At 43.5% G+C, this 26,855-nt stretch overlaps 1 protein-coding gene across 1 annotated transcript in view; it reads right to left on the minus strand.

The window, feature by feature from the left end:
• TMEM266 (transmembrane protein 266) overlaps nucleotides 1–26,855 on the minus strand; it is an 81,612-nt gene that overhangs the window by 16,743 nt on the left and 38,014 nt on the right. The window contains exons 5-10 of the mRNA XM_058811767.1: nucleotides 25,402–25,556; nucleotides 21,223–21,296; nucleotides 12,160–12,216; nucleotides 10,348–10,486; nucleotides 8,789–8,904; nucleotides 1,488–1,674 (exon numbers count right to left, since the gene is read on the minus strand). Coding sequence (XP_058667750.1) covers nucleotides 1,488–1,674; nucleotides 8,789–8,904; nucleotides 10,348–10,486; nucleotides 12,160–12,216; nucleotides 21,223–21,296; nucleotides 25,402–25,556 — 728 coding nt within the window. The remainder of the gene's footprint in view (nucleotides 1–1,487; nucleotides 1,675–8,788; nucleotides 8,905–10,347; nucleotides 10,487–12,159; nucleotides 12,217–21,222; nucleotides 21,297–25,401; nucleotides 25,557–26,855) is intronic.

Consider the following 26,855-nt stretch of genomic DNA (forward strand, 5'->3'; position numbering starts at 1 on the left):
TACAGTGCACAACAAACTTTACCTCTAGTACTTTTAGATGATCTCCCGGAATTAGAAATTTGTTCTGCAAATTCACTATAAATGTTTAAATATAACGTAACTGCACCTGACCCAATAAGTGAAGCAACCCATGTTTTCTTATTTGCTCAATGTCTTTTTTATCAGTGAAAAACACAAATCCCTCTAATCATGTAACCTAAGTGCACAAATCAATCCTGAAGATTGGGTGTTCTACTTTGTTGCAAGTGTGGGCAGCATTTTACAGGAAGCTATAAATAATTAGTAATTCTGTTAACCTGGATGTTGGAGGGAATACCTTGAACAGAAGAATTTTAAACCAACCTCCACAGCACTAAAATTTCAGCAAGCCTCCTTACAGTGTGCACAACACTCTTCAGTTCCAAACGTAACCCGCAAGGAACACATGCATAAATTATAATCTGTCCACTGGGGAAACCTCTGAAATACTACAAAAAAGAGGGAAATGCATTTTAGGGGTCAGTCTGCTCAACTGACTGCTTTTAAATACAATTTCATATCAGGAATAATTAATGGCTTTACTGTAGTTAGTGCTTAGATATTTTAAAGTGGAAAAAACCAAACCAATTTTCTACATGCTTTCACTACTCTGTAGAGAAAGGAAAGGATTATAATTTGAAAGTGTCTAACAGCTTTTAAAGTATCTGTGCCTTGAATTCTAAGGAGTTTGACCAACATAAAGATACTGTGCAAACTCTGTATTCCAACAGATCCACAATAATTAAGCTAAGATGCCCCAGGAATACTAACACAGCACAAAGGCAGAAAGTGTTGCCTCCTCTGGAATATTACATTAAAGCAGGAGACATTCTGCACTCCACTGGAAGGGGCTGGTGAATCACAGGAAAGGAGCTTTGTCTTTTCCAGAAAAAAAAAATCACGTCCAGCACTTACATAATACAATGTGATCCAAGCAGATGTAAGTGTTGTTATCCCTGAGGCACAGAGCTGCCCAGCAGAGTGCTCCTCACCATGGCCACGTGGCACTCACACATGCAAGCAGGACGCCCACACTGCCCTTCCCTCCTTGCCTGGCACCAGTGCTGCCCTGCCCAACACTGGCAGCTTTAGGGCATGGGGAGAGCACAGCCTCCAGGCAAGGCAAGCCCCACAGCTGATGCAGGAGGTTTGGAGTCCTCTCCAAACCACAGAAATGCAAGTGGCCAAATACTAAAACTGTTTTTCAATGTTCTTCCCAATATCCTTGCTTTTACCTGTGAGTGATTATCCCTTGGCCAACTTCCATTTGGCTGCTGCTTCTGCAGTGTTTGATGGATGTGACCATGAGGACACTGGGAAGGTAAATTGTAGCCATTGCTTTGGCTCTGTTTAGAACCTGCTCCCAAATACAACAGCTCCTGCCACTTGGGAGCAGATGCAGCAATGAATCCCTGCAGGAGTGAAGGAGTTCAGTGGGATCCCGTGTGCAGGACCAGCTGTGCTCTCACCTTGTGCAGGTCGCAGCTCAGAGATGTTCTCGGTGCCTTCGTCGTCCGAGTCTTCGGTGGCCACCACCTTGTACCTCTTGCTGCTCTGCTTGTTCAGCACGTGGGGCACCTGCAGGGCAGCCTCTCTCTCTGCAGCCAGGTCCAGGTCCTGCTGAGCAAGGTGGGCCCTCAGCTGCCTGATTTCAAACTAGAGGAAAAAACAACACCACAAACCGATGTCATGTGAGCACAGCCAGAGTTGAATTGCTACAGCTGGGGACCTGTTACTCATCCCTGAACACTGCAGGTCTGGGAAAACACACAGTGGGGTGAGCCAGGACATGCGTCCAAGCTGGTGCTGCTCTCCCAGAGCCCAGGTGAGCTGGACCATTGCTCACACATCTAAAGACATTGACTGCCTCATGCTGCTCCTCTGTTTTGCACAGCTGTGTCCCGAAGGTAATTTTGGACAATTTAAACAATTCTTACTGCAAACCTCATGTAACCTTTATAGCAAGAGACCACTTTTAACAGGCATTTAGGGAATTAGGTTCATGACAAATATGCCTAACCAGACTTTGTAATGAGGCCTCCAATGGAGAGGAGAATACTACAGTCCTCTTCTTACAGTCCTCTTCTGACTTGAAATCTTCTGTACTCAGCAGTGTGCAGAAAACCCTGGGGAAGGTCACCACTTTTCTGGCCATTCCTCTTGAACATATTAAAGAACTTCTACAGCCACAAGGGGATTTGCTCATGACTGGTATTATAAAGCAGACCCCTGAAAACAAGAAGCCACCAGGTACAATCTGACTGAGGGTAGATACAGCAGATTTCGTTTCTGATAGACAGTATCTTCTACAATGCAAGAAGGAAAACAGTTTTTTTGGAGAGGCTGCAGAAACTCTTTAAACCCTTTTATAAGCAGGGAACTCCCTGTGCCAAACAGCACAGCTGTGGGGCTGCAAGGGTAACTCTATAAAATCAGTAGTACAGCAGTGACCAAGTCATGTCTAATTCTAGAGTTGGAGAGGGAAACACAAATGAGGTGAGTAAGAGGCAAACACTCCAATGTGGCATTGCTGAGCCTCCCCTGGCTCAGGGCCTGCAGAGCCCCAGCAGAGCAGGAGGACATGGCAGTGCCACTCCATGCCCACAGCACACATGGAATTGGCACCTCCATGCTGAAAAGTTGCTGTGGAACAGCCCTGGCTGAGTGCACCTGGCTGTGCCTCACCCTCAGATGTGACTCAGATCTGCTTCACTGGCAGATTTTGGAAGCCATCACCACACTCTATTTGTTCCCTGCAGTCAGACGTGGTGCAAACACTGGGGAGGGGAAACCAGACAGAATTTCCACAGATTCAGAAAAGGAAAAGGGATTCCAGTTTGCCACACCTGGACACTATCTGCTTTCCAGAGCAGCTGGGAAGGAACTGCACTAACTGGAAGGCTATTGCAAGACTCAAATCTAGAAAGCCAAAGGGCAGCTCAAGTTTTCCAGATCCCATTAAAGCAGCTAATCCAGGGCTCTAACAAAGCACACAGCTTTTCCTCCATCTGCAATCCAGCTGCAAACAGCTGGCTGCAAGTGCTCACTGCTTTTAATCAAAGCTCTTCTGGCAGTGGCAGTCAGGAGTCAGGTGGAATCAGCAAATGTCAAAACACTGCCCTGCTCCCTGATTTCCTGCAATGAAGCCTCCATGGCAGATTCTTGTTATTGTGCTAACCTATTGCTGGGAAGAACTGGCTCTGCTAACTCTGTTCCCAGCCAGCCTGAAGCGTCCTGACACTCAAGGTGCTCGTGCCAGTATGAACATAGGGAATTTCAGGTTTTATCCTTGACTTGAAAAAAAAAAGGAATCACAAGAAATACCTTTACATTCCACCTCTAAAGAGAGAAAGATACCCTTTCCGACACTCCTTTGATTTAAGGGAAAAAATGCACTCAAACAAATTAGCCAAAAAAGAAATCTGAGATTTTTTTCATGTTGTCTAACTGAAACATAATTTCTGTTTTTCTACATTTCACCCTCCAAAAACATTCACATGTGTCAGAAAAATAAATAACTGTAAATTGAAATGCTTAATTCTGGCCTAGAGGTATGGAACGATTTCCTTTTTTCATGCAAGACAGAAAATCTGGCAGGTGTTTTTTAACACAGACAGACAGAACTAGCTAAAAGTCAGCTCAATAAATGTCTGCATCAGATCCAATTTAAGGAGCTTCAGCATTTACAAAGGTTTGCTGAGCATTGTAGCAATCAGAACCTGAATGCATCGCTGCGTTGTACAGGAGTGAAGGAGAAACGGGGAGAGCTCAGAGGCCTCCTGCACACTCACAGCTCCTGGGACGGAATCAGCATTTCCGAAGAGCACAAGCTTTTGCCAGGGTATTACCAGGTTACTGCCAGGTTTTTGCAGGTTATTGCCAGGGTATTGCCAGGTTTCTGCCAGCCCTCAGCCCGCACGGCCGGCAGCGGTTCCGGGCCCAGTCCGTGAGGGCCGCGCTCGACTCCGGCCCCGGGCCCGCCGCGCGGCGCTGCTGCCACCTGCCGAGGGCAGCGGGAACTGCAGCCGCGCCACCAACCGCGGGCACAGCGGGCACGGGACAGGGACACAGCGGGTACAGGGACTGAACTGGGCTCCAGTGTCACCCTGTCACAGCCACCGGACTGAGGCACTGCTGGTCCCAGGCACTGAACTGGGCACTGGTGTCACCCTGTCACAGATACCAAATCTGAGTGCCAGTGCCACCCTGTTACAGACACGAATCCAGGTACTGATGGACTCTGTCACAGACAAGAAACAGTTTTTGTTCATAAGGAATCTACAGAGAGGATTGGTTGGGTAGAAATTGCTTCCTAAGCATTATCCCAGGATCCTGCGGGTGCTGGAATCCAGTGTCAGCCCCTAAGCCAAAGGTTAAGTCTAAGGGTGTGTTCCTCACAGGTGAAATGCAGCGAGAGGCTGCACGAGCAAATTAGGCTGTGGGTACTTCTATCTACTGGAGATTATATTGCACACTGACCTCAGGCAGTTCTAATGTGTACAAGAGCTAATGAGATTGCTCTGAGATTCAGGCAGTCTAGAGCAGCTAAAATAAATCATTAGGAGGTATGTATAACAGTCTTTTTAAGGTAAAATTCTGGGCCAAGGTAACATGTCGAATTTCTATTTGCAGTAGGAGCTGATGTAGTGATCTGAGCAGACACCTGGATTGAGGAAACCATGGTCTGTACTTCAGGTACACCATCCTCTCCTCAGCCTGTAGGGCAGGACCACACTGTACATATCACCAGATGACAAAAAAAAAAGGCATATAAACTTCAACATATGCTTTGATTTGCTTAAATTAACTCACAGGTATCAGCTCTGTGGAAGAACCTTGCAAATCTCAAAGAGAGCCAGTGAGCAAAGAAATGCTCTTCTGTAGAAGATAACTTGTGAGCACTTCCTCACTCAAATGATGCCTTCGGTGATTATTTCTAAGCAGGTAAATTGACAGACCTACCTGGAGCTCTAGATAACATCTCCTTTCACATGCCTGGTTTTATTAAGTGGGCCACCCATCCTAGCTGATATTTTATAATACACATGTAAGACTCAAAAAGAGACTTAGCAGTGAATCATGGAGTGCTCCCCTTTAATGGTCTAACAACAGAGTAGGACTGACATAGTTTCTGAGAGATCAATGAACATTTTAGCCAGAAGCTTACTTGTGTCTAATGCAGGAGCAATAACTTGGCTCAATTCTATTAGTGCTGGCTGTACAGAATGCCCTGCCCTAAAACTCATCTGCCACTGGGATACAATCCAATGTTTATTTCCATTAGTTTAGCCATTGTTGGTAACAATAAAAATCAGGAGACATTTGCAAACTAATGATTTATGGGTAGAATAAAACATAGGATGACCTTGGCTGCATTCCATCCACCAAGAAAATGACTGGTGGTTAGAAATAAATTAAACTTATTGTGAGAGGATAGCATACGTTATTTCTCCAATAGGTAATTTTACCAGCTAAACAGCCCTGTCATTAAACTGGCAGCTGTTGTACAAATTATATTCCAAGATAAAAAAAGAAATTACAGCTCCCATAGTTGTTGCACCGGTAAGAATGCTGAAAACCCCAGTTGTGCAGGAACTGGCAGAAAAGGAGCTCTGGTGTTACAAGGATAAGCACACACTCCTGGCTGGGCTGTGTTCAGCTGGGTGACTCTTCTGGAAGCTAAGCGGAAAGGATCAGGTAAGTATATCTATTATCACAAATGGAAATTCCTTTACAGGTGATTCCAGAGAAAAGGAGCAATCTTCTCTGACTGGAATTTGTAGCTAATGAAACTTCAGAACTTTGTTTTGCAATTTAAGTTATTCTAATAAAGCAAAACCATCAGCAATATACTCTGCACATTCTTGACAGTGACTGCAGTGAGACTTCTTTTCCTTTTACCTTTACTCATTTTTAGAAATCCCTCGTTCTCCATTCCTGTTTAATAACCTCTTTTTTTGGCCAATGGAGAATAAATAAAAAGCAAACTATTCAAACAGCTGCAGTGGGGTACTACAGAGCACAAAGTGGTGGTCTGTGCAAGTTTAATTTATAAATATATTCTGTTTTTCAGATTGTTTTTTACAGCTAGCAAAAAAGCAACATGTGGAAAGAGCAACACGTTTGCAAAAGTACATCTCCAATGTCAGTCAGGAATGGAAATGTACTTTGGAGCTGTGGGACACCATCACTGGTCAAAAAACCCCACAACTGACAAAAGAAAGAGAATTCAAAAAGATGAAGGGAAGTTGTATCTTTCCTGCTTTTAATTTTTAAAACAGAAATCCTGGTTTTGTCTGCCTAGCATTAAGCACCAGCTCCAAATCAGCATGGGACTTCTCAGAGAACCAGCCACCAATTATTTTTGTTTTAAATCCCAAGCAAAACAGGCTAACTATTCCTCCCAATTCCTTTGCTTGAAACTTTCAAGATCATTTCTTCTGCAGAATAAGCCAGACCCCAAGAACTCTAACCCCAACTGCCTGAGCAGCAGCAAAGCAGTAAAGAACCCAACACTCAGAAAAGAAAGTGCTGGGAAACCTTTCCAGCAGGAATGTTCTCAGCCCCACCTGTAACTACAGAATAAATGCAATTATTAGTGCCTGTGTGGTGACAAAGGGGCAGCACAGGGTGAGTCCCTGCTGGTCTGCAGGGAACCAGGGTGACTGCCCCATCACCCCCTGCCCTGGCACAGCTGGCACCACAGGGACAGGGCAGCCTGGAACCCTCCTGGCTGCTGCTCGGCTCTGGGCACAGCCTTGTGCAGGCAAACCTTCCCCCAAAACAGACAAGCACAAGGAAACACCAGGAACCAGCAAGCCTTTGGAAAGCTCAGGAAAGATGATCAAACGAAAAAGCAAAAACCTGGCAGAAATTTAGACATTAAATACCATTAGGAGCCATTTTCCCCATCAGATGCTGTACACAACAGCATGTTAATGGGAATATTATAATGCTGACAACTTTTTCTTGACTGAATTATGAAGCTAGTAATTTACAAATAAAGGATGCAGTACTCCTGTCAATGTCTTATGTTACTAGCTGCAGCAAATTAGTACATTTACCTGATATGATACAGCTGAGACAGTTGTTTGGCAGCAAGTCAGGGCAGTAAGAGGGATTTAGCATGCTGTCATCTTTCTGTAGACTGTATTTTTCCATAGCAGATGACACTTGAAAGCTGCAAGAGAACCTGCTGTTTTCTCAGACTGACTCCTCTTCCAGTGCAGCATTTCTTTGTTTGCTGTGCACATTGTGACCATCAGAGCTCAGATTTCGGGTGACTCTGGTCAGACATTCAGGAGTACCTGGCTCAGAATGAAGAGCAGCAAGAGCTGCTCCTGAACCCCAGCTGGGATCAAGACTATGAAACTGTAACACCAAAAACTGTTTACAGATTGAAAGTGTTATCTGGCTGTATAGCAAAGTTCCTAAAAACAAATGGTTTACAATTTATGATTGTCAAGACCTTTAATATGGTCTGACAGACAAAATACTGCACTGGGACTCAAGACATCACTGATTTCTCTCCCTGGTAAAATGGGGTGTATACCATTTACCTGGCAATTCCACAACCTTGACAGAGCCCAAATTACTAAGTATCATTGTGCAAAGGTTTTATGAAGAGGGCTGCACTTTTGCCACCCAAGACAACATAGTTGGCACTTACTAATTTTTGGCAGAAGCCAACCTTAGGTTTAGAACTTGTTATAGATAATATGAGTGACTCAAAACCAGCATTATGAAATGACACAGGGTCTACAGCTCTCCCTAGTGCATCACACACACAAAGCAACTCACCACCAGCAGCAGCTCAGCGCAGAACCCTAGGCTCACATCCAGGAGATCTGGACCTAAACTTAAAATACATTTGGGGACCTAAATATTGATGGTTTTGTATTTCAAAAGTACCTGCCACAAGCCAGGAATGGTAGTTGAAGCTAGAAACCTCCAGGATTTATTTGGACTATAGCTCATAGTTCCCCTTTCACTGAAACAAGAAGTAAATCACCTGGGGATCATCCTGTTGTGGTCTGATGGTCACCTCAACACTCACTTATCCCGAGCCTCAACATCCATCCCTGCTTTCTACTTTAAAGCAAGTTAGTCAAGAACTCATTTGCATAAGACAAATGGCAAAAACTTCTGGCTCATTGCCCCAAAAATGGTTTTACACCTTTTTCATGTAAAATATATTCATTTGAGATATTTCAAACTTCACCTTCCCTCACCTCCAGACTGAATCACTGAACATTTGGGGGCCTGGGAAGAGTCTTAAATCTTGACTTGCTTCCAGGAACTAGAAGCTTCTACTGCAACATTTTGAGCTTGCCAGGAGTCTCTGACTGACCTACAGGGAAGCTGCCTCTTGCATTTAAAGCAGGGAAATTCATTTTTTTAAACTGCACATCCTTTTCCTAGGAATGCTAGCTGCAGTCTCCAGCAATGGCTTTTGTATGTTAGTACTATGTCAAGCTAGCTGTTCTCATTTAACAAATGACATACTGGAACCATTTATTTTCTGCTGCTCACATTTGTTTTCCTCACCTCTGAAAACACAAGCCCAGCAGCAGAGGCAGCTGACTGCTGTTTGACAAATACCATGCTGACAATATCCTGGCTGCAGCTAAAGCTTCCTTAGCACTGAGACCTGTCACCCCCAGCACAAGTCCCAGTGGTGCTTCTCAAAGCTCAGCCTGCAGCGAAGTACATGAGCTGTTTGACTTGCCTTGACAAGATATGCGTAAATAAAGACAGAACTGAACTTTACCCCTTGTTCTTGGCAGATCTGGGTTAGTCTTTCCAGCTGCTCATCTTGAATAACTTTTGCCTTCTCATATTGCTGAATCATCATCTCCATCTCCACTTTCACTGGAAGGACATAGGCTGGAAAACACAAATAGCACTTAAAACAACCCAGCTGTGATTTGGTTTTTTAGCAGGAAAAAAACCTTTACAGGCCAAAGAACATCATCCCTTTCCCTTGCATCTAGAGAACCAGAGTATTTCCAATAGAAGCAGCACTAGAGTACATTTTTAGGGAAGGATTTCTAACATAGGAAATGCAGGGTCAGACCTCCATCTGCCTGGCTGAACTGAAATGCTTGCTGCCTGCTCTTCCCAGATTCCATGCTAGCACAGCTCTTCCCCAGGGTTTACCACAGACTTCCTGAACCACTGGGTAGGAGGATTTTCTCTTTAGAGTCAGTCCCATTCCCTCTAAACCTGAACAGCACAGCTCCCTCAGGAAAAAAACCATTCCACAGCCCTAACCATTTAATTCCTAGACTTTGTGGTAAGACATCAGTTCTTAATGGACACAGCAGACTAAGAAAGATATTTTGAAGAAACAAAAAGGGCATTTATCTTCTATGGTGCTTCAAGTTACAGCCCAGTTTTCAGTATGTTTTCTGAATGGCTCTAGAAATTTTGCTCCTGACTTAACTATGGCAAACTCACACTGATCAGAAAAGCTGGTCAATACCTACTGCAATTAATGTTTTCTGAAGCTACACAAAATCCTGCAATTTTGTTTTATACTTCATTTAGAAGTCTATGACCTCTCCTGATCTCTGAATACAAAGTTTCCTGGGCATTTAAACCCATAATAACAACTTGACTCTGATTTTTCACACATGAGCAAAATGGCTATTCATTTATTTCCTTTCCCTAAGCTGCCTGAAGCTGCTGAGCACATGGTAACACTAAAGTCCTTGCTTCCAGGCTCAGACAAAGACTCTGCTCTCTGCAACCTTGACTTGCTGGGGCCTTTTCATCTCCCCTGGCAAATCCCCACAGAGGTTTCTGTGAAACACCACCAATATGCACTTCATTTCCAGGATGTACAGCATGCAGAGAGCAACTCCTGCTGGGAACCCCCAGGGCAAGAAAATCCTCCTGGAATCCCACATAAAACTTATTTACTGACAAAAACTTAGAAAGTCCCAAGACAGAGCTGGCTGTATGGTTATGAGGAGGGTGCAGCAAATATCAGCAAAGCAGAGAATCAATTATTTTGCAGAATCAGGAATGACAACTGCTGGCAAGAGACATAAAGCAGGTAAGGACATTTACTTTACAGGACAGGGGATAGGAAGCTGCCTAACAGGAAAACAAATCAATAAATTATAAAGGCTCCTAGAGAGCAGGAGATCTCCAGACCTACTCTGCTCCATGGGAGTCATAACTCTCTTCTGTTCAGTGCTAGCAAAATGTAAGAGTAAGGACAATGACAGGAACAGTGGCAGCAAGCAATCCTTCTGTATTTTTAGAACCTCTTTTCCCCAGCCTGGCAGGTGATGCTGCAGTCACCAGTGAGTCCCCACTCACCATCAATGATCCTCTTCACTCTCCATATCCTCAGAGTGATGATAAGGCTGATGGCATCCCACGGGCTGCTGGGGCCATTGGCCACTGTTGAGGCCACCATTGGTGCCAAGGACAAGATTATGACAGCACCATCAAACACCTGGAGAGAAATCAGCTTTTCAAACCTTTCCTTAAATCCATATCCCTGCCATTCCTCTTTGAAATCTGGAAGGAGTCTCTCTTTGTCCAAAAGAAATGCAATTATGTACCTGTTTGAAAGGGATATGAGAGGTGGCCAAGCCACAGAAAGGCTGCATCCTTTTTGGGTAGCACAACAGAATTCCTCAGGGCTTTTTATGAGGTGAGGAGAGATAAACTGTGGTGGGAGGGAAGGGGGAGAGAAAGGTATTTGGAAATACTGGCCAAAATCCCCAAGGAGAAGCGATAGTCTAAATGTTATTACAGCCAGTTTTATCATCGCTGGTATTTATTACCTGTTACTTGGCATAATGTCATCTAAAAAAAAAAAAAAAAAAAAAAAAAAGGAGTCCCTGCCCATAGATCTTACTGTCTAAATGAAGAGATCAAGAAGACAAGTAGAAAAAGATGGAGGCAAGAGACTTGATGGCTCTTGGCCATGTCCTGGCTACCCCACACGTGTGGGGATGGCTGTGCACCCAGACAGAAAGGTGCCTGCTCTCACTTCCACGGAGCAGGAGGCTGGTGAGGAGTTTGACAACTGGGACTGCTCTGAATGATTCATTTGACACTGGCTGCACTGGGATCAGATCAGAAAAAGCAATAGTGCAAAGCTTTAGACAGAAATGAGGCAGTAAATGTGCTCCAGAGCAAAGTGGCAGCAGTGCTGCCCAGCAGAGCAGAACACAGCACCACGTTCTCATCCCTGCTGAAAGCCTCCCCTGCTGCCAGGGCCCACTGATCAACTGTTTGCATAAAGAGGCAGGGCACAGATTTTTGTAAGAACTACATATTCAGAACTGTGTATAACAATCCAGTGTACTGAAAAGAAATATTTCTTACTGCAGCCACTCAATGGGCAGTAAAAAATATCACTATTCCAAATTACCAAGATGAATTACCAGAAACTGCTCCATTTAGCCTTAATAATAAGAAACCCTGAATCAACTATTTAAGTTTAATTAATTTTTTTTAGCGAAACAAGTTAAAATGTTAACAACTTCATTACAAAATATGCAAGTCTCTATACTGATTATGCTCCAAGAACACCCAGAGTGTCTTCTGGTTCTTCCTGTACAGTAGTGGTTTATGAGGCAGTATCAAGAAAGAGCTTCCTTTTCTTTCTCTACTCTACAAGAGTATATACATTCTAGGTAATTTTTATTTTGAGGTACTAATTACAGTGTTTATCAAAACAATTTCACAATAAAAATGGGGGTTTTGCCAAGCTAGTATTTACTACCAGGAAACTACATGCAATTCTTCAACTAACTCAACTAATTTCAATTCAATTATGGCAATGGGGATATAAAACTCAGGTGACAGTTTTTACATTTCAGGGCAGCAGTATTGCCAGACCAGCACAGTTCTAACAACAGAAGTCACACAAAGAGCAAGAAGATCAAAATCCCTTCCTTCATAAAATATTTTCAAATATTGCAATCTTCTGAGTCTCTCACAGAAAAAGGGACTACAGCACGCAGCTATTGATAATGCACATAATGAAAAGAATGTGTGTATTTATCTGCCTTAAAAGATATTGTATTGCACAGGTTAATAACAAAGCCATCTAAAGCAGTTCTTCATGGTCTTACTGGGGCTGCCTGGAAAACAGTACCAAGAGAGAGAGCTTACCTCTATTTTGTTTTCAATGTAATCCCAAATGCCAAGGACCACAATCCTCAAAATAGTCTAGTAAAATAGATTAGGGGGAAAAAAGATTATGAATGTTATTGCAGTCTTAGATAAACATTTAGTCCTTTACCTATTTAGGGAATAATTTTTTTGTCTTATTTAAGAATTATACATTTCTTCTAAATAATAATCAGGTTCTAGAAATGGCTAAACTTCTATATTTAAAAAGCAGATATTGCTTCCCAACCAGTATACTGACTGAGCAAAACCTCCACAAACAAGTTCCAAGTTCAAATGCTCATCAGTCTTTCCATCTTCCTAAAATTTTGCTCTCGTATTTGTGTGATTTAAATTACCAACCCTCCCCAGCCTCCTGACCAAGCCTATGTAAGATCCACCATGGGGCTCCCTCAGTCAGAATGGGGGAAAATTCTCTTTTCTGGCCAGAGCTTACTCATTTTCTAAGACAAGAGGCCCTGTCCTGTCCTGATGCCTAAAGGTACTGACTTTTCATCAGCATGAAGAGCAGATGCTCTTCATTGAAGTTGAAGGCAGTTGCTTTATTGTAAGATCCCAGAAAGTCATGGGATAAGGGAGAAAAATATCTCTGTGATCCTTCTCTGTGAAGCAAAACAGCAATAAGTAGCCTCAACAGCTAAAAAAGAGGAATGAAGAAAAAACACAGAATGAACCAATGGTGAATTCCTATTAAAAATCCAATGGCACCTTTCCTAATTTTTAATTTGGCTTTCAGAAGACAAAGTAAAAGAAAAAAATCTATCAGGCAACTTGCAATTGATATTGAACTGACATAAAAGCCTAATTGGTAGGGATGTTTCCTGCCAACAGAAACAACAAGGTCAGATTTTGACAGACACGAGGAGTCTGCAGCTGGAGCCCTACAAGGGCCACCAAAATGCTGCTTTCTCCATTGAGGAGCAGCATAATGACTTGGTGCTCAGCAAGCCTACGTGTCAGAGGGTGACCATGCCCAGAACTGTGCAGAAAAAAGTGACTCTGATGAATACATGTATCTCCTCTTCACTACAAACACAAATCTTAAGTCCCAGGCAGCTCTGAATTGATGCCAAGCACACCAGCAGTATCTAAATGCAGAACAATACAGAATGGTTCTGTGCTCCTGTGTGTGGCTCTGCCACCCCCAAGTGCTCCAGCTGGCCGGGGATCACTGTGCCCATTCTCCTGGCACTGCAAACCTGGATAACAGCACTTCCCCTGCTCTGCCAGGGGACACTGCTGCTGTGGGGCACATGGTGCTCCCAGGGCCCAGCCCCACAGCATCAAGGAGCAGGAAAGTGAAGCAGCCAACACCTTAGAAATGGGGCATGCAGAGGCACATGCCAACGCTGGCTGAGAAAGGGAGGCACAAGCCAGAAGACAAAAAATTATGATGCTCTACAGAGACAGCAAGATCCACCAATGCTGCCAGTCTGTACTCCTAAAAACACTGTACTTCCAAAGCACTTGATAAATGCAGCATGGCAGTAAGGCTCTCTCCATAATAACCTATAAATAAACCTCAAGGTTTATTTATTCTGTGGAGGAAGAGATGCACAACAGCAGGTGCTCAAGTCCCTTAATGACCCCAGACTGGCCAGCACAATGTGATCTGACACAGGCACAAGGTGTAAGCACATGTGCTGCTGAGCAGCCAAGGCACTCCTGCAGCCACAGCTCAGCTCCTGAGCTCAATTCTGCCAGGAAAAGCATCCCAGCTCCTCTGCCAGCACCTGAAGCACAAGTGACCTGTGAGCCCGTCACTTCAGCTGTATCAGTTACCTGGGATCCATGGAGGTTCCACAGCAGGCAGCCATGGCAAACACATGAGGACAGGCAGAGCCTTCCTGGGACAGAACCTCTCCTACAGCTGAGAGCACAGCTCAGGCTCTGCTCTGCTTGGGCAGGGCTTACAAAGTGCCAGGTCACTAAGCAACTAACACAGGATGGCTGAGCACTTCACAGCTTTACAGATACTGAGGGTGAAAGTCTTCCTCCCTTTGGACAGGTGTGCACAAAGGTATTTTCACTGAAATGAGGCACATCTGCACAAAGAAAACAGAAACACTGCCTCACAACCCTAAAGATGATTTAGCATTGGGCTGGTGAGGGAATATAAAAAGGTGTTTTCCTTCCTGCCTTTTAATTCCTTACTGTAGCACTTCAATCAGACTGTGCTACTGCCACCCTAATGGCTGTGAGCAGTTCCAAGGGCTGGAAGCACACACAAATGTTTTCATTGCCACTCTGCTGCTGTGAATCAGCACAAGCCAGCAGTGACTGGAAGTCCACTTGGCAGACATTTAATGCAGGATTAGGTGTTGCTGTCCAGCACAGCCTGCCCAGATGATCAGCACCTTGGCTCTCAGCTCGAGCAGACACTGAGGAAGGTGAGTAAGGGTGGGATGAGCCAGCTCCTCCACCCCAGAGCTGGGTACAACTGAGGGTAAGCTTAGAAAACATTTATTCTGCATGGAAGCTCTTCAAGCTGTGCACCAGCACTGCCACTCCTAACACCCATCCCCACTGAAGTGCCAGGAGCCAGGACAGGCAGTCTGCCCTTGGTGACCTGAGTGAGCCCCAGCCTGGCCACCCCTGGGCCAGCACAGCTCCAAACCAGCCCTGGCTGTCCCCACTCTGCCTCTGTGTGCCCAGGGCAGGGAGAACATCCACTGCTGCTGCCACTGCTCTAACCCAGAAAAAATGGAACCAAAGAAATTTGGATTTACTGGGCACCTCCTTGATTGCTTAGAATAATAAATGCTTTGACAGCAAATGAAAGCATTGGTATTTCTTATATATAACATTTTAGTATTTTTTGCAAAGCAATCAAAAATATGTTTCATTCAAATACATACATATTGCATTTGAATATACACTGTCCCTGTACAGAACTTTAAAAATTAGGAACTGTAGCAGAATCTGAAAAAACACAGAGACAGAAATTAATAATCTAGGAAACTTTCTAGCTACTGTTCAAGGACCAAACTGAAAGATGCATATGAATTAGAAGAGAACTGCAAAACATTCATCACAGACAAAAGCAATGTTAGTCCCAATTCTACCATTTTTAAGTACAAAAATCTGCAAGAAAAAGAGAAAAACTGGAGCAGCATTGTTGTTTCCTACTGATGTGCAGGCATGTACAAATACACATAAACAGTTTTGCATTACACCACAGGCATTTTGAATACAGATTTTAAAAAAACATTAAGTATCAATGTGAGCACTTTCTGTTAAAGGAAAAGTACTGCCAGATTGGATTTTTTTTGTACTTGAAAAAGAAAGCTTTAATGTTTTTTGACTGGAAATAGTTTAATTAGAAAGTCCTTAACACATATATTTTTTAGTTTTATCAGAAATACATTTTTCTTCTGCTAAAGCTAATTTATTAATGTACACTAATAAAAGACTAAATGAACAGTTGTGTTAATTTCTTTAAACTAAAGTAAACCCAGATAAAATTTTAGATCATTTTCAGACAGAAATTCAATTTCAAAACTGACAAAGTCTCCTGGTTACACACAATTGTTTGCACGACAGTAACTGTCTGCAGTGAGGTTTAGATGCTGCAGGTTCTCTTTCTAATTTTGTAGGGAAACTTGGCCAAGCCCTTTGCTGAGGCAGCTGTGTGAATTCCCATAATCTGCATTTGTCAGCTGACTGCATGGTACATTGAGTAATTTTAAGCACTTTTCTGCTTGCACAGTTAATATACAATTTACTGCTCAGTGAGTCACTGAGTCCAATCCCTGTGTAGGATGAAATCAGCAGGAGGCAGCACAGGAGGGACCTTGGCCCAGCACCAGGCAAAGGAGAGAGGAGAGCACCTCTGCACTTCATGATGGGGCACAGCTTGGGCAGGGGACAGACAGGATGGAGGCGGCTGGAAGGGATGTCTGTCTGTCTGTCCTTCCTTCCTTCCATCCTCTGTCACAGAGGCTCCAGAAACTCTGTCAATTAAGCTTTTGCCTTTTGCATGTATCTCATAAGACAAAATAATTATTGAAAGCTTTCCCAGAACACCTTGTACCCAATCAGTAATTTAGAGCCCTTCTCATCTGGGTCATTCCCAGAGGCCTCAGCTCATGCAGTCCTTAGCAGAATCCCCTTTTGCCATCTCCTGGTGTGCCTGTACTGAGCTGCTGCGTGAGCTGTGCCAGCACACGCTGTGCCCAGGCCAGCAGAGCCCAGAGGAGCGTGCTGGCACATGTAAACAAACACATCCTCCTGCTCCCAGGGCACAGGCACCCTCCTCCCACAGCTTCTCTTCAGCCAAGGCTCTGAAACTGCACCCCCCACATCACCATTGTTCAGTATGTCCCAACCCCATGTCCTGGCTGGAACTGCTGGGCTCCATCAGCTCATGGTGCCACAGAAAGCATCCCCTGCCAAAAGCTGGAGCCATGAACAGACACAAACACACTGGCTTCTCTCTCACCAGGACATCACATACCCAAATGCACCTTTGCACAACCTCTGCACTTCTATTTCTTCTTGTGTTCTCCCAATACTCTCACAATCTTAATTCTTAGCATACACGGAAAACCAATGTTTTCACTGAATTTGAATTTTCATCTGACAGTTCTGTCTAGATTTGAAAGGGCTTTTCAGGCATGGGAATGGCTCACCAGAGACTCCACCACAGGCGCAGAGTGGCCAGGGAACTGGGCTTGGGCAGCCCTACAGCACAAGCTCCCTCTGGGCATGGTCACACAAGCACTAACACTTCTCTCTGAAACAAGTAGGGTAGGACCTGCTGCGCTGCCACTATCAGGAGATGAAAGCACAGATGAGGCACTGACACAGCACACTGTAAGTCAGGTATATTACTGGAAATTAAATGGGCAGACTGGCATTCAAGCAGATGTCCAGCAAGATTCCCAGAACTTTATGGGACCACGCTCCATGGCAACTACTTTGTGAGGCCAGAAAATTGCTCAGTAAAGAAATTTCCCAGTATATTAAAATTTATTTCATATACACTAGCAAAGAAAGAAGCCTAAATTTACCTTTATAAATCATACTAATATATAAAATCTGAATCTATGTTCCTAGACCCCATTACTCATTCCATTTAGAAAACAACTTACAGCAATGAAGTGAATTTATGCACCGTGAGAAAAGTTGTATGTACATGGAATAAAAGTAAACACACAGAAGAGAAACCACAGCTTACAGAAGATTAATGGGAGATTATTATCTTCCCACTCAGCTCTTTGAAGTTCACAAATAATGTAACAAAAGTAACACAGCTGAGTTTCTCTAATATAAATTATGTGTTTCTTAAGGGAAAGATGTTTTTACTTAGTTTTGCCATTTAGGATGTTTTTCTTTTTTAACAGAACCTAAACAGCAGCCTCCCTTTGGAGATTTTATTCCTTTCAAGGGTTGCTATTAACAAGCAGAAAAATGGCAGGTAACTATGAACACTTCCTTTAAATATACAGGATGAGGAAAGCCTTGGAGTTTTTCCTCCTGTGAGCCACAGCTAATGAAACATTGTTTAGCAGCTGGGAGCCCAGACCCACCCCACTAAATCGGAGAGCTCACTTCTGGGACATAGATGCCAGAAGAAAGCTGCAGTTGGATGCTTGCCTGACCGAGTACACAAACTTGGTTCCTTCCAGGGAAACCTGCAGGTGCTTCCCTTCAGCAGAGTGCCTGAGAGCTGGGCTGGCTGCAGCACACAGAGCAGTGCACACAGCTGATAACAAGGAATCCCTTCTTGCACAGTCCCATCAGTCCCAGTGGAAAAGCAGAGCCAGAACCAGGCAATTGTGGCAATGGGATAGAACTGCTCAGAGCAGACTTCAGTCCACTTACCAAAACTCTGAGGCATTCCCCATTCCTTTTCTCAACCAACAATACCAGGGCTGAGTTTGCCCTCTGGAGAGGGTACAACCCCAGCCTTGCCATGCTGCTGATTCTGGGATTTCCCCCCAGTGCCTCTCTCTCCTCTCTGTCTTAATGTCTGGGTAACATCTGGTGCACAGACAAATCACAGTGATGTATGTAAACACAGACAAACCACTAGGAAATCCTGTTCAAATACTTGGAAAAAAGCAAAGCTGGTGTACACTTCACTTGAATATGATTTTAATGCCGGAAAGTCACAGACAGTGACAGTAAAAAATGAACAAAGTACCTTAAAGGCTTGTGGCTGCATGACAAGCCTAGGGAAAGCAGGAAGATGCTGTGAGAGCAGCTACTCAGCTCTGCTGGCAGCTGTTCTGGTGGCATTGCCAGGTGCTGGCATGTTTAGCCCCCTCATTTTAACCAAGCAGAAAGCCAGTGGCTGTTTAACTTCAACTGCACTGCAATAACGTGCAATGCTTTGAGAGCACCACCTTTAATCAGCTGTATTCTTCTAAAACGTTCAGATTTTGTGCTGAAAGTTTTATGGGTCTTAACAAGTATTTGACAACTTTGTTGAGGTCTTCCAGAAGAGTTGTGTGCCTATATTTACAACTAATGGGCACCAAATTATAGAATAAACACCAAACATTCAAACTTATAACAGGGTACTGGCTATGGAAACCACCTTTTCTGAACACCAGAAACCTTGAATCCTTGCTTTGAGTCAAAAAGCAATGACTGAAGGACACATTGATCCTCAGCAGTTGCCTGTTATACCCAGGTAAACTAATTAAACCTGCTGATCCCTGGAATATCATCCTGGCATGAACAACCACTCACTGTAACATATGATCATCTCAACAAATGATCCCAAAACCAGCTGACTCATGGTATGGGAATCAGAGGGAAAAAAAACCCTGAAGGGACCAAAGGAGAAAATAAAATTAAAATCTCAGGAAAAAAAGCCATTTGCAATTTTTGCAGTATTTTGTAACCTCTTGGAAAAAAAATTATTTGGATGACAGAAGATTATACCCTCTGTTTTTGCTCTCTTAAGATACAATTCAGTATGAACTCAACCTGGCATAACACCAACCCCAGCAGGAAAGGCACACCTGAACTCTTTCCCAGACTGGTGGTCTCTGAAGCACATCCAGCTGCTCTGTGGAGCCACCTCTATCTCTGAGCTGCCAAATGAACCCATATCCAAAAATCTACCCTGGTCTGCACACCTCACATGGCTGTCTTGTGGCCTCATTTTTCTTTGATCTAAATTCAAACCACAATCAAATAGCTGAAGGAAGCTACTTTGGAAGACAGAAGTAGATAATGAAGTGAGTGATAAGGTTATAATAAATGAGAACAGCATGTAGACAAAGTAATTCCAAATAACTAATAAAGAGAGAAAAGCCAATGCAGATCCAAAATGAGGATGGTGAGTCAGGGAAACTGTTTGGGCTCTGTGAAACACTTCTGTTACTCTTCTCCTGAAAAATACTTCTGAACAAGTTCAACCACTTTGGAGGGTACCCCTGTCCCAGCAGAACTGAAAAACCAATTCCTTCCCTGAGCCAGATGAGCCCTGGCCTCAGGAGTGCCTGCAGTGCCACAACCAGCCCAGGAGCAGCTGGGCACTCAGGGAGAGGCACAGGAGAAGACACTGCCCCAGGTGTGAGCAGTGTGGTGGTGCAGGGAACGACCCAGAGCTGCAGAGTGCAGTGCAGAGCAGGAACTGAGCACAGGAGAGGCTTCTGGAGAGCAGCTGCAGAAAGCCAAGGGGTGAACGTGCCTGTGCTGCCATGCTGCTGCAGCAGCTACAGGCTCATCCTGCTGGGAAGCTCAGGATCAGGGAGCTCCAGGGTTCCAATCCTCACTGAGGAAAGATTCTGGCAGGGAGAGGAAGGTATTTCTTTAAAGGGAATGGACACCATCTAGCAAACCTGAGCCTTTGGGACTTAGGATAATAATTCACAAAGACTACAAGTTCTTGTAATTGTTTAGAGATTATTTTCAGTCATCTTACATGTAACCTCCAGCCCAGCAGCACTGTAAAAGGATGGGGCCAGTAATGGGACCTGTGTACATGCAGCACAAGGCTGGGATGCAGAGCAGTGTGAGATCCCTGCCTGCATCACACAGCCCTTTCAGAAAGCACCCACTGAGCACCAGCTAAAAAACCCTGCTGAGAAATACAAAATGCTACATGTAAATGTTTTTCATTAGGAGCACTATGAAAATTGCCATCATATATGATGAGTATGAATTCAATACAAGTGATCCACTAAATAATTTGCAGATATCATAGCTTTGTTTTTTGATTATTGCTTTTTTGTAACCTTCACCTAGTAACTATCTAAACCTTCTACAGAATGATATCATTAACAAACCTCTCTGGATTATATTTTCTCCTGTGGAACCTGAAAAAATATTTTAAAATATTTTAAGTCCAAGTTGTCTCCCAATTAGTAAACATAAAATTTGTTATTGTGACAAGTAACATATTAAAACCCAAAAAATAGCAATAAAAGCATTTTGGAATATTTCAGGAGCAGTCTAACTGTCTCAATACCAATGATTTTTTTCTGGAACATAGCTGAAAGCTCAGAAAGGCAGATTATCTCAGTTTGGTCATTTTTTACATCATGACTAGAACCTTTTCCAGTGCATACATTCATACACATTTTGGCAGAGAAATTCACCATTTGTTTCATTCTCTGACTAGGTCTACATGCAGCAACCTAGAATATATAAACTATCTTAATAAAATGTGAGAGGAGATAACTCCATGCTCAAAACAGATCTTTTTGTACAAAACTCCCATGGATCTTTATTCTTGAAGAACATACCTTCAACTAAATCCTATACTTTACACCCAGTGACACTGGTAACAAATGGATCAAACTATCCTGTCCAGTGCCTGTAGATTCAGAGATAATTATTTCTTTCTGGAGTTTACCAATTATAATTTTTAAGGCAGTATCTTCCCTTCCACATTTCCTTACCTGACATACAGTGCTAATTTAAATAACACTTTTTAGTTCGCTAAGTAGAAGTAGCAACAATACACTTTTGTTTGGTTTTTTCCTTAAAATACACTGTGCTATGTTATTTGCAGTCAAACTCCTGTAAAACTCTTGCTAATTCCAGTGACAACATAATGTGGTGAAAGACTTTGGTTATACATACCTCTGAAAAGAAAACAGAGAGGATGACTAGGCTGATCCAGTGAATTACTCCTGCAAACTGGGAAGCACTTGAAACTGCAATTAACATAATACAACGAAGGGTCATTACAGTAGCAGAGTGCAACTTAGGTTTAGCATAATTAGTACTGCCACAAGTTACATATGGTAAAGCTTGCTTTGCCAGATTTTGCAATGAAGTACCAGAAAGAGGATGGGATGCAATGGACATGGAACTCCAGCCCTGGCAGCTGCTCACCTTCAGTCACCATGTTAGCAGCTCTTCACTGGAGCTTTAACAGATCCTGCTGCTGGTTAGCAATGGCAGACACAGCTCAGGCCTTTGATGCTCTGCCACTGCTTCATGTTCTCACCCCAGTACGAGATGTGTGACTAATTCCTGTGTACCTAAAAACCCAGATCTAGGACTCAGTAAGGAAACAGAATGCTCTACTATCCCCACATTATTCCTTGTGTTCAGTCTTTGACAATTCATCTCAGATGATCAGTATTTATCAGGAACAGGTGCTTAAAGACTAATCCTCCAAATGGGCTTCAAAAGACATTTCATGCTGACAGAAAAATGCAGAAGGTTGACAGGATCCACTAACTGAACTGCTGGTGATTCCTACTCCCACATGCTGCCAAGTTTGGGCTAAGGGAATGGAGAGCAAACACTCTCTCCTGCCTGCAGGCTATTTGTGAGTCCAGCATCTCCACAGCAGACAGAGCAGAGCAGTCTGTGCAGGCTTGCAGTGTCAGGGGATGGATGACTGTGTAAGGCAAGCAGTGCCTGTGTGCACAGAGGTGCAGGGCTGCAGCAGACTTAACCAATTCCCAAGAACATCCCAGGCACATACTAAATGAAGAATTTTATTTTAAAATCAGAATCGATTAATATGGGAAGGAGAGGAAAAGGATGTAGAAGAAATCAGGATACAAATAAAACTGAGTATGCTCTGCCACTGGAACCCCCACTGCTGAAGCTCTTTTGGGGCTTGATGAGAGCATTTGCTGCGCTGCAGCAGAGGAACTACATAAAGGTGAAACAAATCAGCAGAATACAACAGAATAAAGTTTCCTAAGGCACTTCTCTATCGGGCAGCCTGAAGAACGGGAAACCCTTGAGATGCAGTTTTTCCAACCGAGCTCGACTGACAGGGCTCCGGCTGCCCCCTGGCGACACAGAAACATTCAGCAACCGCGAACTGGGGGGAGCACTCCTCCTGCCAAGCCGTGAGCGAGCACTGCAGGAGCTCGGAGCAGCAGCACCTGCTCTCAGCGGATGCTGTTCCTGATTTCCTGGCAGATGCACACTGCAGGGGTGTGAGTGATGCTGCTGCTTCGGGCAAGCCCCGACCCCGCGGGGCTGAGGCTCTGCTGCAGCCCGGGGGCGATTCCTTGGCACGGCTCAGTCAGGGCACAGCTGGGCACAGCCAGGGCTCCACAGGGCACAGCTGAGCACAGCAGGGCACGGCCGGGCACTGCCACGGCACAGCCCCTCAGCCCCACACTGCTCAGGAAGGGCTGCTGCCTTCTACCCTTGCATCTGCTGCAGAACGAGGGTGGTACCACCATCATTTCCCCAACTCCTTTTCCCCAAAACTGCTGAAGATAAGGAATGAATAGCATGGTCTGTATTCCCGAGGCACTGGAACCTGCCATAAGATTTTTTTATTTTTAATTTTTAAAAGGAGGTGCAAGTGAATTAATACTCATCTATTTCTGCTTTTGCAGAACATCACAAGGTATTGCGATGTTATTTTGTTATTGCATGTGAGGAGCTTTGAAGACAGACTTAAAAAACCTGATTACAGAACAGAGACCTAAAACAAAACACTTTTGTTTTTATTATATGTCCCTTGCTTTCTGGGATTCCTAATTCCAGTATGAATACACTTGTGCTAAAATACCCTAAAAGGTCTCTGACCTTTTCATGTGTGCGTCCTACAGCTTGTAAATGTGGTGTCGACCTATGAAACCACCAGCTTTGTGCATGGGAGAAATGCATCATGCAACCAAAGACTGCACTGAAAGCAGGAGAGAAAAGCTATACTCTAAAAATGTATAGAGTACAGAAAAGTTATACTCTAAAAATGCATGGAGTACAGAAAAGCTATACTCTAATAATGTCACAGCCAAAGAAAACATCAGGTTTCTCTTGTTGTGGTTTTTCTTTACGGTTGGTGGGTTTGGATTTCTTCTAATAAAGCAATTACAGTCTATAGCATGGACTAGCAGTTGTTATTAAGGACAGAACTGGCAGTGATGTGTTGTAAGGTATCCTAATGCACTGCTTGGTTTTATAAAGAATAAGGAACCCTTTAAAACTGTAATTGCATTTTTGAGAAAAACAGTTATGGGCTAATGGCTTTTCAAAACCTCAGTGTAAATGACACACATCCCTTACAAGGCACAACTAGATACTTAGATCAGCCTCACTGAGACAGCCTTTATCTGATTTAAAACAACATAGAAGGTATTCAAACTTGGCAAGGCAAAAAGCCTCAAGGCAGGATTCATTAGCTAAAATGTAAAGTAGTAACACTGAGAAGTGGAATGGACCTGAGAAAATCCATCCTGGTGCCAGGGGCCACCTCTGAACAGTGAAGCCACCTGGCTCAACCAAACAACTGCAGGTCATGCACAAGGTGTAAGGTGCAGAGCCTTCAGCAGTGTCATATGCACCAGGCACACAGGGGAGCAATGATTCCTAAAGTAAAGCCTTCCTTAGAAGAGTCTTCAGAAAATAAATGGTGAGAAAATGGCTGCTTCCAGAGGAGAGTAACCAAAACTGTTGAAACTCAGAGAAATCAGTAGTCTTTAAAACCCTTTGTCTTTACAGGAAGTGAAAATTCTCTACATAAACAGAAAGATGTGACACCTCAACAATATTGTTGAAAGCTTCTTCCTTAAGGCCTTATACCCACAATTCGCATTTCTGCCTTTTTTCAAAGTGGCAGACTTGTCCAAATCCTGGGTTTCCTCATCCAAAAATGGTGAGTGACCAGAGAGCACAGAAAGTAACAGCTGTAAGGGAGTGGCCATGCCCTGAACAGTGTGTACAGTTATGGACAGATGGGTGGGAACGGGGAGCAACAGCATGGAATGACACACAGTCATTCACATTCATCTCACAGAGTTTAAGAAATGGCTGCAATTATCAATGAAGTCCCCTAAAGTCATCTCAATACAACTGCAACACCTGAATCTTTATGCCACTATGATCAATTGACAAACTCCAACAGTAAAAGGACTTCAACCTGAATAAAAATTTGGTTTGCTCAGTTTAAAGCTGCCACAGGAGACACCAGGCACTCTTGTGTGCTACGTACTCTTGCATTTATGGGATTGTCTGAAGCCCAGCTGCCATTTCAACATATCTGAGATTGCATGGAGATACTAGAGGCTGCTCCTCAACATTTAGCTTAGAGGAAAGTGTTGGTGGTGTCTGTGGTCATGTCAACTTCATATCATAAATGAAAAAGAGAAAAAAAAAAAGAAAAAAAGGGTGTAATGGAGGAAAAGAAGAGTAGGGGGAAAAAAGATGAATTAAGAAGCAAAACAGCATCATTAAAATTTCCATTGTGGAACCCATGTAGAGTGAATTCAGATAAAACAAAACTCCATTTAAGCCATGATTTGACTCACAGTGTGTCAGCAAAGTAGAATGAAAATCTGTCTCATTCCAGTGCATTACAAGCTAGAAGGCTGTAATTTCAAGCAGAAGTAATGAATAAGAGGTTAACACCAAGCACCCTATTTATTTTTGTATGTGCATCACTTTTGTCTCCCCACATGTGGTGGGTATCAGAGATTAATGATGCACAGATTTTTCTCCTGTGCATGTACAACACATCTGTAAAGCTTTGCAAGTACTGACGACAACACATGTGAATCTCTGCATGTGCACTCTGCTTGTATCCTTTGAAAATTTGTCCTGTACTGAAATTGTTATTTGACCTAGCTTTGGTCAGAATAATAGAGGAGACTGACTTCACTATACCAGGATTCCACAAGAACACATTTCTTACCTAGCCTAGTAATCATTTAAATGGTAGGGAAAAACCATTCCCAATGTCCTCCCCCTTCAAAAACCTCCCAGCAAGTTAAGCCTTTATTTCATCAAAATTAAAAAAAAAAAAATTAAAAAAATCAAAATTAAAAAAATCCTCCTACTCACACTGGAGAAGCTTTATATCTATTAGGAGTTCCAGAGTCAGAAGAATCACCACCAATACTACACAGGCTACCAGGAAACTGTTGAGACTTGCACTGAGCAAAAATACCTGCCACACAGCTGCTCGTCTCCCACAGCACGGTTTTAGCCAGTTAGATCTAAGGAAATAAAATTAAGGGAAAAACAAGAAAAGAAAAGAAGAAGTAGTGAAAAAGGAAAAGAGCTAAAGAGCAGTGAACTCAAAATTGTAAGTTCTGCTGTTATGGATACACTCAGCAATAATGCACAAAGACTCTGCAAAGTTCACTTTCACTGGATTCTTTTACTGAGAGAAATGTAAGAAAAACCTTCAGCCTGGGACCTCCCCAGCTCTGGAGTGCACTGGTGTGTACTGAGTCATGCAGCCCTAATTATCATATACACATTTCTGCTCCCCTCCTGTCTCACTAGTTCTCATGTGCTCTTATTTTGACACACATGCTGCATTCATTTACCGGTGAGTACCAAGGCACAGCAGGACTCTGCTGTTTAGAAGCTAAAAAGTTTTTAAAAATAATTTCTTTGCTACTGAATTTTCTGGCCATGCACCTTTTCCCTGCTCTACTATGAGACAGATCTGATAGGGGCTGCAACAATCAGTCCATGACATCATGGAAAAGAACAACAGGAATCTGGGAAGCACCAAAGCAGCAGCTCAGTGACTGCACAGCTACACCTGACAGCAGCAAAGGCACACAGTCTGGCAGTGGCCAGGCTCTCTCACTTGGTTACTTGTCCACGTCTCATCAGCCTGTCTGTGGATCAGGCCAAGAATTACCTTGCCAGAGTTTGGGAGACAGCCTGGTTTGGATGAGGTCACCCTTTTTCAGCGGAAAAATAAGGTTTAGGCAGGATGCAGGAAGCTGTGAGGAGGCTGAGCTCCGAGGAGTAGAACTCAGGAGGGGAGCTGATGAAGCAGTACACGTTGCACTACTGTTGTGCTAATGCAGATACACATTTACAAGAGGGCTGTTAAATTTTTTTTAGGAGTACTGGTAATAGGAATAACAGTAGCATGGACTCCAGATGCATGAAGTCCATCCCGATTCTGTTCATCTCCTAACTCCTCCCCTGAGTATCACATCATCTCTCATCACACTGCTCTGCAAGGTTCCTGTACTGGCTCACCTCAGAAAGTTCAAATGGGATGTTTGCCTGACACTTCAGATTTTCAAAGCACTGTAAATACCCATTAGGTAATGAAAAGCTGACATGATTTATTAGCCAGGGTTTAAAAAGCTGCAAGTGTGGTGCAGTAACCCCACTGTCTGACTAAAATATCACAACACAGAAATCAGAGGTGTGCAAGAAGATATGGTGATACTGATCAATTCCTAATAAACACCTCTAGACTCAGTAACTCACACTATAATCAAACACTTGGAAAAACATCACAAAATGTTCTCTGACATACTCAC

The sequence above is a fragment of the Ammospiza caudacuta genome, chromosome 10 (genome assembly GCF_027887145.1).
Source record: "Ammospiza caudacuta isolate bAmmCau1 chromosome 10, bAmmCau1.pri, whole genome shotgun sequence".
Lineage (NCBI taxonomy): Eukaryota > Metazoa > Chordata > Aves > Passeriformes > Passerellidae > Ammospiza > Ammospiza caudacuta.